General features: G+C 31.8%; 1 protein-coding gene and 1 long non-coding RNA gene across 12 annotated transcripts in view; one reads left to right on the forward strand and one right to left on the reverse strand.

The window, feature by feature from the left end:
- LOC130667573 (disco-interacting protein 2) overlaps positions 1-15,388 on the reverse strand; it is a 32,208-nt gene that overhangs the window by 3,639 nt on the left and 13,181 nt on the right. For 2 of the 11 annotated variants that reach the window (XM_057469368.1, XM_057469860.1), the window contains exons 2-10: positions 10,006-10,077; positions 8,185-8,334; positions 7,542-7,685; positions 3,613-4,276; positions 3,118-3,529; positions 2,293-3,034; positions 1,768-2,198; positions 963-1,194; positions 70-200 (exon numbers count right to left, since the gene is read on the reverse strand). In XM_057469368.1, the coding sequence (XP_057325351.1) occupies positions 70-200; positions 963-1,194; positions 1,768-2,198; positions 2,293-3,034; positions 3,118-3,529; positions 3,613-4,276; positions 7,542-7,685; positions 8,185-8,334; positions 10,006-10,077 (2,978 nt within the window). Of the gene's footprint in view, positions 1-69; positions 201-962; positions 1,195-1,767; positions 2,199-2,292; positions 3,035-3,117; positions 3,530-3,612; positions 4,277-7,541; positions 7,686-8,184; positions 8,338-10,005; positions 10,078-15,388 lie in introns of all 11 variants that reach the window. The other 9 variants (XM_057469276.1, XM_057469777.1, XM_057469618.1 and 6 more) reach the window with 6 other exon arrangements.
- LOC130668950 (uncharacterized) lies at positions 7,173-8,190 on the forward strand. The gene is made up of 3 exons (XR_008990090.1): positions 7,173-7,321; positions 7,516-7,734; positions 7,919-8,190. It is a non-coding gene; the product is annotated as an uncharacterized LOC130668950 (long non-coding RNA).

A 15,388-nucleotide genomic window follows, 5' to 3' on the forward strand; every position in this document is an offset into this window, starting at 1 on the left:
TAAAATCACCAATAAAATAGTGAAAACAATAAAAATTTGGTTACTTATAAACGATTTAGGCATAAATACCTTTTTTGCATTATCGCTATCTTCATCGAGTACACCTAAATCCCGTCCTTGAGCTGATGCAAGTCGGTTACCCTGGACAATGTTGCCCACCATAACACTTGCTGGACCAACATCTGAAACAGAATCCCCCGCTACACGCCCCCGCACCATTCCGTTAGTAAACCAACGCAAAAACTCAACTCAATAATGAGTATGCTTGTATACTCTTTCCTGACTGAGGCCGGAAAATCAGAATTAGAAATAAATTATAACAATTTAACTACCAAAATAATTTTATAAAGCGATATATTAGCTTCAAGTATTATTCACAACTTCTTGCCTAGTCTTACAAGAACTTCCCGTTAGTATAAAAAAAAAAAAACTTTTAAACATAATGAATAATTTGTGAAATAAAATTAATGAAAATAATATAAACATCAATATTAATTTTAATTATAATTAATAAACGATATTCAGAACTCAGCCAAAAGAATGAAAAATATAAAATGAATAAAAAATTAATAAACTATACTATAAAATAATTATTAAAAATTTTAACTTAAATATTTAATTGCACGCAGTTATTCAGGATAAAACCATTTTTATTAGATAAGACTAACAACATTGTAAATTCGCCCCACGTTGAGTCGAGTATTTGCGTTTGTTTTTGTTTTATAAAATGTTGTATTAATTGAATGAAATGAAAGCACAAAAAATTTGTTTTTTTGTTTCAAAATATTGTGAAATATTATGCACAGTAAAAAATATAAATAATTCATTAATAGAATCTTGAGATGATTAATCTCAATTTAATATTATGTACTTACTCCCATTATACTTGCGCGAATCAATACTCGATTTTAGCAGCATGGGACTACTTTGATAATGAACATAAAAAATAATCAAAAACTTACCTGAATGAACTTCACGCGGTTTTGGTAAGTTGGTAACACAAGTATGGGGACATAATAATACATTTGCTGGGTGTAAAGTTCCTTCTAAAAAGCGTCTCTTTGTTTCAGATAAATGAATCCCACCAAGAGGTGTTTTAGGTAAGTAATTTGGAGGTACTAAAGCAAGACAATAAATTCCAACTGCATGAATAGAATCAACTGCTTGAAGCACTCGTGACATCCATTGAAAACTCTATTGGATGAATTTAATTAATTAATAGTATATTACACACCAAGATCGGAAAGTAGGACATTCCAACCCGCGTGTATAATTGCCTACCCAAGCCGAAGGCGAAGGTGACAAACACGCAGATTTGAACGCCTCCTACTTTCCTCCGTGGTGTGTTTACAATTTTTCACCAACCTGCACCTGAAAGTTTAAATTTTTTCTCACCTCCGGGCGGAAAGCGTCAACTTTCGTCCCGCTGTGCAAAACGAAGTTGCCGCTTTCCGCCTCCGTCGAGGAGAAAAATAGTATACACTCCTCGGGAAGTAAATAAGAAAGCCTCAGATCACATGTAATTGTTGGCCGAGGCGAAGCCGAGCTTTACTTCCCTATGTGTGTAATATACTATTGCCTCTGTTTGTAGGAAGAATGGTGCATGAGCTATTTTTATCATTTGTTTTCTTGTTAAAGAAAAGAACGACTTTCTTATCCTTAAACAGGGCAGGGATTTAAACTTTCAATGTATGGCATGGTGAAAAAAATAAATATAATGTTAACTTTATAAAATTTTAAAATTTAATAATAAAAATAATAAATTACTTCTTCTTCACTACAGTCAGGCCGTTGCTCAGCGACAACACATATTCTTTCATCTCTTAAAACTCGTACACTAAAAACAGCTATCCGTCCGCGGTATATAAATTTCATAGGCTCTACCGCTAGTACAGTGGCGATTATGTCGTCAGCATTGTGTTTTCGCCCCGTGACGGTCATTAGGCCATCGCGTGAGCCGCAGACAAAAATTAAACCACCTGGACCAAGGAAACCCAGTAGGCCAGAACGCGCATATTCAGCATCACCCACAGCTGTTCCATCAGGCTGCAATGGCGATACTTTAAAAGTATTATTTGTTAAACCCTGTAATCCCCAGTATTGACTTGCAGTTGCAGAGCTGTGTACACATATTTCTCCAACTTCATCTGTTTTACAAATGAAAGGTTGACCTTCCATTTTTATTACTACAACAATAGCTATTTCAAAAAAACAAAAAATCAATAACAAATAAATTTTAAAAACAATTGAACTATTAATATAAATGTAAAATAAGAAAAAAAAAATGCTTACATCCAGGCATGACTTGTCCGCAATCTTGTAACGTTAAAGAGGTAAGAGAATTCTCTTGATCGACACGTACAACACCGTAACTTAAACCGGACATAGAAAGAACTCCACGACCGGTTGCATTAACGCCAGCACGTCCCGGTCGTCTAATAGAGACGGTCAGAGCCTCACTAGATGAAGCACATGGGCAAACAGCGTCCGGTCGAAGACCTTTTGATTGGAAAACTGAGAGAAACTGGTCGCAAGAGGAAAGAGACCATGGATTAGCACCATCGGCCACAAGTAATAGCCTAATAGAAGACAAAGATATATCTTTGTGATCTTTAGTTGCCAAAAGACCCCAATGAAGATCCCTAGACTTTACAACAGCTACACTTGCACGGTGCTTAGTTATCATTTGCATCCAACTTGCCGGATTAACTTTCATCAGAGCATAAGGTATAAAAATGACATGCATTCCATTAAGCACACTTGTTAAAGTGCTATGCCATAGTCCAACTTCTCGTTTGAAGTCTAGCACACACACAGTATTTTCACCCTCAGTATAGCCGCAAGCCATCGTTAGTGCACGACAGTGTGCAAGCATTGCAGCTCTTGTCACTGTAACGCCCATCACAGAACCATCTTTGTCAGTTGTATATTCAATATATGCTGGGGTATCATCAGTTAATCGTGGAGGTGGTAACCAATCCTTTGGAATTTTTCCTAAATGTTCAGTAACAAACCAATGTAATTTTGGCCAGCCCTAAAAAATATTGATTATTAATATTTTATTTAATAAAATTTAATTAACATTGCTACACGTATTAAATTAAATTTTATATTTACCTTGAAGGCAACGACCTCACCAGCAGCAGTCTTCGGTAAGCCTTTGAGGCACGCCTCGCTGGTCAGTGCCACCTGTATACCGCAGCTGCCGAGGAGAAAGCCAATTTGCTGAGAGCCAGCATCACGACGGGTCAGCGGTACTTCAATTGGTACTGGAACTATTCCTGCTTGAAGACAACCATAGAATGCACACATAAAGCTAATAGGATCATTGTTGGGATAGACAAGGGCGATTCGATCACCAGGCTTAAGACAGCATTCACCAACGTTGCGACTCAAAGCTTTATTCAATAGTGTATATGCTATTTTGTGCGATCGACTTAGCAGTTTGCCATATGTAAGAGTAACACAGAGCTTCCCATTAGGATCCAAAACTGTTGCCGCTGAAGCTTTATATGTTGCCGAACCATACCTGATAATTTCATAGTAGAATAAACACCAAATATCAGAGAAAATAAAAAAAAAAAAAATGGCAATATGATATTATTAACATACCTCTGAATAGCAGCTTCCAATGATCTTGGCAAACCCGATGGTACTGATAATTGTTCTCCAATAGCTGAAGTCATAATTCCACCTTCTGGTTTAGGAGCATTTGGATCTTTTGGATTAGCAGCGATCTCCAATTCGATATCATCATCTTCATAAAATTCTGGCAGAGGTCTTCTTTTAGGTCTCTTTAATGTATTCAAGAGTTGTTGAATTTTAGCTGATACTTTCCAACGTCCCGTTGTTCCTGTATTATTTTCCTCAACTACATGGTACCGATTAACGCGGTCAGCACCGGGTCTTCTTGATTGCGTAGTATGAGTTACATCCGGTGGCTGAATATTACAGTAGGCATGCGGAGTATACTCGGCAATATCAGTGATGTCAGCTGGTGGTGGTCTTCTAGCTGGTGGTCTAGGCGGTGGTGGTGTATCTCGTGCTGAACCTGTGCTACTAGTATCTGAAAGACCAGTTCCAGTAGGACCACCGGCACCTGGTGATTCTTCTGTAACAACACTGTCTTCATCGCTACTAGACTCGCCACTATCTCGAAGTTCTCGATCTGGACTTCTTGCCATCACAGATGTTCTTTTTGATGGCATTGGAAGTGAAGGCTTTGGTCTACTCTGCATTGCTGCCAGGGCTTGTTGAACTGCTTCCTGCCGTACTTCTGTGCATATTTTACAAAAATTTTAATGTAATTTTTTTCTTGTGAGAAAATCTGATTTATTGATTTTAATGATTATTTTTTTTTAATTTCAGTTTTGGGCAGTAAATTTATTTAAATAAATCTTTTAGAGATTTACGATAAAAAAAACAAGGATCGATTACGTCATGCTAGTAATTACAACACGTACATATACATAATACACACAAAGAAAACTAAACTTCATGCCAATACCCGATGATGACGTCATCACTCTACTTGCGGTTATTTTTTCTCATAACTACAATGAATTCTGTATGAATACATTATTATTGAGTTATTGTGTAAACTGCGTATACATAAGCAATTACAATAATCATTATAATGCTTTTACGCGTCCTTGCAACTGAACTAGCGGGAAACAGTTCGCACGTGGAAAAGCTAAACAGAGAATACCTTCCATAATACAATGCATAATATATATATATAAAAAAAAAAACATATTATACTGTATAATAACATATGTTACTATATGTACTGATTATTTTGTTGATGCAACAAGTGATTATTTTTTATTGAACATAGAGGAAATATTAAATAAAAAACTTGATATAAAAATAAGTATAATATATATTTTCTTTTAAATTAACTAAAACTCAGAATAAGTGAACAAACAATAAATTTTATTACAGTAAACAAATTTATGTATTTAATTACTACAATTGTACTATTAGATACATATGTTTTTTAAGTAATAGATAATAGATATGTTAATAACATTATAACTGAATTTTTTATAGAGTTCATTATTTTATAGCATGTATTTATTTCTTAGAATATAAACATTACTTTTATTATACAGTCAAAAAAAGTTTAACTAATGATAACTTATTAACAATTTTGTTAAGAAAAATAAAAAAAACTACAGTTCTACACGGACTGTTTTTATACTTATGTATATATCATTTTATGGGAAATAATATACAACACAATAGATCAACAATATAAATCAGTCTCGATAAATTAATGTCTTGTTAGATAATAAATACTTATAATTTTGGAATATAACTACGCAAATGGATAAAGAATTTAGATCTGTTGCTTAGATATTTTCAATACTATGCTAATTAATTATTGAGCAACAATTACACTAAGCTTAGATTTGTATTTTTGGAATAAAACTAGTTTAAAGTTTTTATATTTATAAACAAAATAAATAATTTATATTGATTTAATGAACCATTTTTTTCCTTTCCACAATTAAAAATTTAGGCAGTATTTTTGAAGAAATTAAAAAAATAAATCTTATCACGCCTCAAAATTTTTATCATATTTGAAAAATAACAGGCTGAGTCACTATCTTGACTTTGAAAATAATTGTTTATATAGAGTTTGGGCTAATAGATGTTAGAATTTGAATAATAACACTACAGTCCCAGACAGCATTCAAGTCAGAATGACTACTTTACGACGAAGGTGTCCTCAAGAAGTCTTATAATGACTTCTTAAAGGTGCCATTTTCAAGAACTCTAAATTAAGAGTTCTTAAAAACTTCATAAATAAGACGTCAGTTTTGTGACGTCTTAATGTATTCTTTTTTTCAACTTTTTTGAAGTCAAAATTAGGAGCTCCTTACTTAAGACGTCATGGTAAGTTTATACTGAAGTCTTATTTGCGAAATCAGAAAAAAGAACTCTTTTTAAAGACGTCTTAATGAGTTTGCTAGATGGCTCATTCGACATCTTGAGAACTTCTTAAAGACTTCTTTAAGATGTTGATAAGACGTCCAAATCATAAATAGGAACTCATTCAGAACTCATCAAAACGTCATTTTGCTATCTGGTAGTATTATAATTGTATGTTTAGACTTTTTTTTTATCGTAAAAATTTTTAAATACTTACCGTAGTTCAACAATGATGATAGAGTGGCATGGATTACTCACAAAAATTAAAAAAAAAACAAAAGAAAAATTTCTTAAAATTGATCTGTATTTGAGAAAAAAAAACATCGGGGAGAAAAACAAAAAACGAAGAATTCGAACCATAAAATCTTTAAAAAAATATCATTTCCTTACTTTGATTTATCAAAACAGCCTTTTAAATTCCTGTGCGATGATTGGCTCATGAGATTATGATGTATCAAAATCAAAAACGTAATTTTAGCTTTAATTTTGCGATAAATTATAGCACAGGTCTCTACAATCGTTCAAATAAAATCGGACAATTCATGAAATAGTATATTGTGTGACGAGGTATGAAACAAGACGATTTCAGACTAGGGTGAGTTTGGCTGTCCGAGCCGCAGGCGAGGGCTGACATCACCTGCAGTCTGAAATCGTGTTTTATCCTGAGTCACAAACTATATTTTTCATGATTACCTGCATAGGAACTTCAAGATTCAGTGTCAGCAGCCAGTAAGAAACAAGTTAATTTCAAGCCGATGATAAGGAGAACTGTGAGAGAATGAGAAATATGTGATTTACAGTCACTTATTTAATAGTAAATAAGACAAAAATATTATTTTCACTCATTTTTTAGTAATTTTATTTGGTTAATTAAAACTGTCACTTAAAAAATGAAATGAGTAAACTAAAGTGACAAGTAAACAAATGAGAGTGATAAGGCTGCAAATGAACATTAAATATAACTAACACCGGGCATAAACAATTGTGTTTCTTCCCAAGGGAAGGCACACGCATGTTTCTGCCCGCTGTATGAAGGTATTTTTGAATTGCGAATTCGCTAGCAGTTGTTAGCAGCATCGGCTTGAAATTAGCTTGTTTCGACGGGCTGTAGAGGCACTGAAACTTCAAGTTTCGATGATGGTTTCATGAAAAAGTTTATAATCGATCAAATTAAGTAAATAAAATTTTTTTTTGTCTGAACTTTTTAGATTTGAAAAAAAAAAGCGTTCGGACATTTTTTTTTACGATTTGTTTTTCATTTGTTATTAACGAGAGGCAAAAAAAAATCTTTAATATCGAAAATTAAAAATTAAACTCTTAAATGCTTTCTTTTTGTTTTCTCTTAAGTTGCTTTTTCTCGGAAATGGTGCAATTTTAAAATAAGGTAAAATTTTGTTAATTTTGTTGTTCCTTCAATTTTTGTGAGTAATGTAAATGAAAATTATTTTGGCTTAGCAAAATTTTAAAATTAATCTAAAAGAAATTAGTCTATAACAATTGAAAAGATTTAGGAAAAATATATCATAGTGAAGGAAGAATTAATTGAAAGTTTTTTTAAAAATTAATATTCTTTTTTAGCTCTCCGTTGAATAAAAAATACTCACCAGAGTGATATCGGCTCTCATTTCGCGTAAGTCTACGATTTCCGCGTCTCACAGCGGCAGCAGAATTTGCGTTAGCTCCAGTGTTCCCCGCCGAGCTGCCAGATCCCGGAGGATTGGCAATGCCCCCAGGTACTAGCCGGCCTCCTGCATGCAATATCAACGTCAACAGCACATAGATAATACGACAGCTAATGTAAGTTACTTTCTCTTTTATTTTATCTATATGAAATAATATTTATGCTTTTCTCAAGGCCCTATTACATTATTTTATTTTTAAAATTTAATTTAAACTTTATCTTTGAAATAATATTTGATCTCTGATTTTATTTAAAAATCTACGTATTTTACTATATAAAAAATATATCCAATGTTTACAGATGAAACCAGTGTAGACATAAGTAAAGAGACAATACAAACACGTGAAGATCATGCAAAAGAAAAATAAAAAAACAAAAGAGAGAAGACATTTACTAGTCAGTAAAATGTAAAATAATAAAGCGAGTAAAAATCCAAAACCAAAGGAAATGATGCAAACGATAATTTTTATCGACGAAATGTTAGGGATTTACGCCGATAAGAAAGTGGCACAGTGAAGCCGGAAACATGGAAAACATTGCTGCATAAAAGCGCTAAGCAAAACTACCTGAGTGATAACGTTTTTCTGAATGTGTGACTCGACGTTGGGTTCGTCTTGCACGTGGCTGTGGACGTCCACCAACACCACCGCTTCCATAACTCGTTCTATCACCCCCGCTATCACCTGTGCCACCACCGCCAGATCCGGTTCCACCTCCTGCTAATTATAATCATGCATATAGACGTTCTCAAAACATTTTTATTTTTTATTCAACATAAAAAATGAAACGTTAATAAAACAAGTGATTTATATTGTCCAATTTTTTGCTATCTATGGTATTAATTCATTATGGACAGTTACACTCAGACGATTGTTTTTTTTTTTATTAAAAAATTTTAATAATTTTATGTTCATTATTTGGATACATAATATTATTAATGTTAATATTTTAAAAATTGTTAATTAAAATTTTTTAAATCGGAATTATTAAGTGTCAAGTAATATAGCAGATGGTGCTGGGAGCGGCGTAATATCGCACGCGGAAGTAACTTGTATGCTCTTCTATGTACAGTTAGCGGTTATATAGTAGTTGAAGTTGAATATATAAGATTATTCTTAGCATGCGTATAGTTTGCATTTCTTTTTGTTCCTTCCTTCCTTATAAAATATTTCCATTGTATGTAATACTTTGAAAAAGTTAATATGGACGGATTAGAAACAAAGTTGACTGCACTATGTAGTAATTTTGTACCTACATCTTCTATATTTCATATCTCATGTTCAGTATTTATATTTTACTTTAATTCGTAATCAACAAACCATATGATGACATTTATAGAAATTTATACTTTAGACTTAACAATTCGAAACTGAGATTGCGTTTTAAAGATTGCAGTTACCTCAATGTGACCTGAACTCACCCAATCGTAACGAATTATGCTTACGAGATTTTTCAGTGTACAACATATAGCATAAATAATCAAATAAAAATATTTTATTATATATTATAAGATAGATTTTTCACGCACGATTTAACTTTTAGTTTAAGGTAATGTAAAAACAATTAAAACTCAGTAGTGTTTCTATTTAAATTCCACAAGACATGTTCAAGATGAATATAAATCAAACGATCTGTTTATAATTTTTTAACATATTTTTTCATCTGATAAGAAAAAACAGTTACATTTATTTTCGATTACAATTAATAAACTAATTGCTGAAATATTATATAATAAATCGAAAAATAAAGTGAAGAAATATTTTATTACAGTATATTTCAACACAAAGAAAAGTATTCACCCGAGCATACAAAAAAAAAAAAAAAACAAAAAAAAACATCTTGGTGGAAAATCTTGACTTTCGCCTCTTTACTTGAGTGTAATTTAATCATTGTGCGTTTCTTGAGAATTAGGACTTAAACGTGACACAAGTCGAACATTTACAGCAAAATACAATTAATTATTATGACAATGTTTTCTTTTAGCAATCATCAAGGACATAGTTTTATTATGTATTATAAAACTTCATTTGGGAAACATATTTGTTATTTTATTAATGTGATTGGTTACCAGATTTGCAAACGAATGATTTTTTTAGTAAAAAAAATAATTAAATAAAATTCCATTACCTTGTTAGTAACATTTTTATGAAAATATCAAAAGTAGTTGATACAATAGATAGATAAGTATTGCGTTGTCATGCTAAACAATTGGACATTATTATTTTCTTTCAATATACATAAATTAGAAGTTTATTTATTTCATAAACCCAAAAATATATGTAAAAAAAATTTTTTTTTTAAACTTTACACGAATTAAAAACTTAAGAAAAGCTATGTTCAAATAAATATAATAAATTATTCATATTATAAAAAAAAAATAAACTTACCGATTTGTTTTGTAGCATATTGTTGTAGGAGACGTGTACGTTTTTTTTCATAACCTTTTTGCGTTATATCTCCTAGAACAAAAATTTTGATACATGTTAAATAAACTTGTATAAAGCATTCCGTATACTAATCACCATACATTAAACGTCTACGTGGATTCTAAATTTTCACTCTTAAGATCTTTAAAAATTACAAATTGATTAGATGATGCAATAAATTTTCAGAAAAAAATTAGCAACCATAATTAGAAAAGAATTACTACTATGTAATACTTATAAAAAAGTTCTGTAACATTTGACCCTCGGTAAAAATAACCACGACAAAATAATCATTCAGAAAAAGTAGGAGTTTAAATACTACAGAAAAGTTGTGTATATTGAATAGTAGTGATTAAATTTTAATATTCATGAAATAGTATTTAACCGTTTTTAGGCAGTTTGATTGTGTAAAATAATAGAGTAATTTAATGTAATATGCTTGAAATAGTATTGAGCTCTTTTTTGAAGCAATTTTCCAGAAAATTTTATGGGTGAAGTGTAACGTAATTTATTTTAAGGTTATTTTTTCAGCAGTTATTAAAGCGTGTCACCTTCAAAAAAAGTGTAAAAAATGACGACTAATCATTGTTATAAAATTTTTAATAGAAGGACGATTCGAAATAAGCAAACTACGTATTTGAAAAATATTGATATCGAAATCTGTTTCAAAGATATTTCTTTTATCGATTTCTAAATAAAAGTCCAAAAATAATTTATTATTTTTTAAGAGCTTAAGATGGAAGGCTCAGAATTTACACATACATCTTTCAATACGGACGATAAAATACAAAAATTCTTAATAAACTCTTAAACGGTCACGGTCAGAGTAAGTGATTCAATACACACTGCCCTATATATTGGGGATTATTTAACTGACTTTTCTTTCATTTGCGGGTAAGACAGTTTAAAATGTAAAAATTCAAAATATTTTTTTGTATTTATAAAAAAATCAGTGGTTCTTTTCTATGTTAATATCTTTCGTGTATATGACTTTTATCAAGCATACCAAGTCAATGTGAAATAATTTGAAGAAAAAACCTCTTTTTCCATCCTTAACTACAGTTACTGCCTTAATTCAAACATAACGCTTATAAATATTTTGCGGAGAAACTACAAACTTTTTTAAAAATTTTTTTTTATTAAACTGAAAAAAAAAGATAAGTGCTGCCAATAATTTTTCGGGTTGTTTATTACCGATAGGGAATCGGACACAGAAAACTAAACATAGTTCAATCGAATTAACCACGTCTTCAAAGTCAGAAATTTTTCTCAACAATGCGGGCTAATTATAAAAACTATACTTCTATTAATTAAAATTGATTATTCTCATTAATATTTGGTAGTTGATTTAACATTATGAAATATTGCGCCAACTTGTTAGCATTTAGATCAACAGTATAATTTATTTGTTTAAATTTAAAATGAATTTCGATAGCGAAAAAAAAAAAATTATTAAAAATAAAGATAATCAAAATTCATTTCATGAGATTTAATATACAAAGTGCAAGAATAAAATTTATTAATAAATAACTGAATGATAAATTAATAGACGTAAATTGCTGAAAAATTTATAATCTCAAAAAATAAGACAAAACTTTTGTAAATATAATTAATTTGTAAAGTGTCAATTCAAGCTTACTTACTAAGCTTCAAGATTTCTTTTATATTATTTGATCATGAACTTGTGTTGAAACTTCATTTGCAGATAAATTAAAAAAAGTATAATTTTTTTTATTTTCAAAATTCATAAGAGTTAGTGTTGTAACGTGATTAAAATGTGATTAGCATTTCTGAATAAGTTAATCGATCCCCTTTAATTCAGAACCAACAAAGAAATCTATCAAAAAAATCTGGACATCGGTTGGCCCTGCGGACCAGCCCCAAAATTTCCCGCTGTTGTCGAGCTCCAGGAGCTCGAAAACATTGGTGTGAATACATTTTCGAACTCTCCGAACTCAAAAATACTCTTGCCCGTAGTTGTTTTTTTATCTTTCCAAGCTCAAACAAGTTACATTCTATGTTAAAGTTCGAAAATTTATGGATTGAAAATCATTGATACCCAGGTAGGAATCGCCAAGGCTGACTACAGGCCGAGCCTTGGCCCTATTGTCACTTGCCAAGCTTCGGAAGCTGACCATTGGCCCAAGCCTCGGCCAGGGCTTGGCCCAATGGTTTTATTACGTTAAGCCAAGTCTTAGCAGCTAACCATTGGTTCAAGTCTAGGCCGAGCCTTGGTCCAATGGTTTGATTAAATTAAGCCAAGCCTTGGGTAATGACCATTGGCCCGAGCCTCGACCAGGGCCAGGCCCTATGTTTTGATTTTTGTTAAATCGAGCATTGGCCGCTGACCATAGGCCCAAGGATCGGCCGAAGCTTGGCCCAATAATTTCACAATGATAATCTGAGCCTTGGGGAAGGACCATTGGCCTGAACCTCAACTGAGGCTGTGCCCGATAGTTTAATTTTTGTCAAGCCGACCCTGGGCAGCTGACCATTGGCCAATGCCTCAGCCTGGGTTAAATTTTTATTTAATATTAAAATTAGCAACTTTATATGTATCTATATCGCGTGCCAAATGCCAAAAGGGCGTATTACAGCAGTTAGTTAGGGTTCCATGCCAAAAGGGCGTATTACAGCAGTTAGTTAGGGTTCCATGCCAAAAGGGCGTATAAAAAATTTTTTTTTTGCCATTCTTTTTAGAATCGCTCGAAACGTAAAGATCTGCAGAAAAAAAATTTTTGACGTACTAACGCCAAAAGGGCGTATCTGAAGATATACGCCCTTTTGGCATTTGGCACGCGATATATTTGTATATAGAGAAGACCAGGGCATAACGGTCCACCGAGTATACGATTAATATCAAGAGTTGAAATTTTTAAAAAAGTAAAATTATTTGATATACAATAATTTTCATTCAATTATAGTTATTGCTATGTACAAAACTTTAGTTAACATAAATATTAAAGTTCAATAACCAATATAGTAGTCCTACTTGATCTTACTCTTAATTTATTCATTTATATCAAACCATAAAATTATAAATTAATAAATGTATGTCATTACTCATTGGACAATTTCAAGTTCATTAAATGAAACTACATTTCACCTCATCTTTACGATCTAATATTTCTGAATTAAATTGTATTTAAATAATTAACAAGCAAAAAAATCATGATTATCGGGACATCAGATTTAGCACAGTGGATAGCGTCCCGGCCTAGTATCCAGAAGGATCTCAGTTCGAACCCCGGTAGCCCCCAAATAATTTTATTCGTTATTTCCCATTAATTTAGTAATTAGTTAATTACACTCCAATGTAATGTCGATAAAAGTGTGATCAAACTTTTTTGTAATTATATTTATTAATTTAAATAATAATATTTTAGATCAAGCATTGGGTGAGCCTTAGATTTTTTGCTCCCCAAGGTTTGGCCGAGGCTTGACTTTTTGTTTCCCAAGGCTTGGAACATGGACATCATCCAAGGCTTGGAGCAATGCTCACCCAATGGTTCAGCCAAGGCTTGACCAAGGCTTGCGCCAAGGCTCGGAACTCTGGCATGACGACTGGCCAATGCCTGGTCCGAGCCTTGTCCAATGGTCCCTTCTAACTAGGGTAGACAAGCGTTTCTTCAATTTTGATTGCCAATTACGTTCAATAAAATACATGTATTCAGGCATAAATCAATGTAAGTAATTGAAATTAAAATTTAAAAGAGTTTTAACTCAGATCGGAGCGTTATTATATAAAATACCTGAAATACATATTAAATACAGTGTTTTAAAAATTTTTTTTGTTTATAATATAATTTGAACTAAAAAATGAGGTACATTACTTTTTAAGGTGATCGAAAAAGATCATAAAGACGAAGAGTGAAGAGTTGGCATGAATTTGAACACATTTTAGTACATTATAAGACAATTTATCCGGGTAAAGTAACATAAAACGTTATTTTTCAAACATTTTGACGCAGATTTCTTCTGAACTAATCAACCGATTCTGACGTTCAATGTGGCAATCGACGCATTTTATTGAGTTCTAGAGGTGATATGATTTAGGAATTGATGAGATAAGTTACTTTGGAGATTTGAAAAAAACCGTTTTTGACCATTTTTTTTGCCAACGATATCTCTCGAACGAATAAGCCGATTGAGATGGTTGAAGCGGCAATCGACGCGTTTTATTGAGTTCTATAGCTGATTAGATTTCGAAATCGATGGATCGAGCCATTTCTGAAAAATTTAAAAAAAATTAAAAAAAAATTTTTTTTTTTTTGTATTTCTTCTGTATCTTAGAAACCATTCGATCGATCGATTTGAAATTTTTAGGAAAGTTGACGGCCAACAAACTCTATCGATTGCCGCCTCAACCATCTCAATCGGTCAATTCATTAAAAAGATATGAAGAGTTTAGATCCATACACACACACACACACACACACACACACACACACACACACACACACACACACACACACACACACACACACACACACGACACACACACGACACATCTATACAGACAATCGGGCGTCATTCTAAAAATAGTCGGAATAGCTTCCTAGGACCTCAAAACATTGACAACTGATGAAAACTTAATTTCCGAAAGTCGGGGTGAAAACAATAACTTCCCGAATTTTTGAAAATTTACAATTTTCTTAGCGGGAAGTTAAAAAAGTGTAAAATTACATTCCAATCCGTTAAGGATTGTAAGAATCATTATAATTCCTGATTGAAGAAAACATTTTAATAACGAAAATTGAAGCCAACCTAGAAAATTTATATTTCATTGAATGAAATAATGATGTGTAATTTTTTAGTTTTCAAAACTCTTAGAAGATATATCATAAAAGCAGTTGAGAAATAAAAACCTGTATTATTATTGTATGAGCAACAAGATGTATTGACAATGAACAATTACAGTCAGAGAATTTTGCGGTATTTTTTATATCAAAAGTTTATAAATTAAAAAAAAATTTTCTTTTCTATAATTATTGTCAGTATCGATTTTTAACACTATACATTTTTTACTTATTATAAATTGATTTCGATATTTTTTTTGTTCTGAGTAGGGACATAAAGGCAGTTAGTAAAAGTTAATTTTATTTGTGAGCAATTGTAACAAACCTTTTCATTTATTTAGAAGCAAAAGAAAGATTAGATTTGCAAAACAATACAGCTATGACCATTAATGGAACTCCAAAATTTCATACAATTATTCCAAAAAACGACGGAGCTATGTTAAACGAAGGAGTACTCTAGTTCACAAACCAATCGTTTATGTAACATTTTGAAAAGAACACGAAAATTAATAACGACGTTTATTATTCGTGTTCTTTTAAAAATC

The sequence above is a fragment of the Microplitis mediator genome, chromosome 1 (assembly GCF_029852145.1).
Source record: "Microplitis mediator isolate UGA2020A chromosome 1, iyMicMedi2.1, whole genome shotgun sequence".
In the NCBI taxonomy this organism is placed as follows: domain Eukaryota; kingdom Metazoa; phylum Arthropoda; class Insecta; order Hymenoptera; family Braconidae; genus Microplitis; species Microplitis mediator.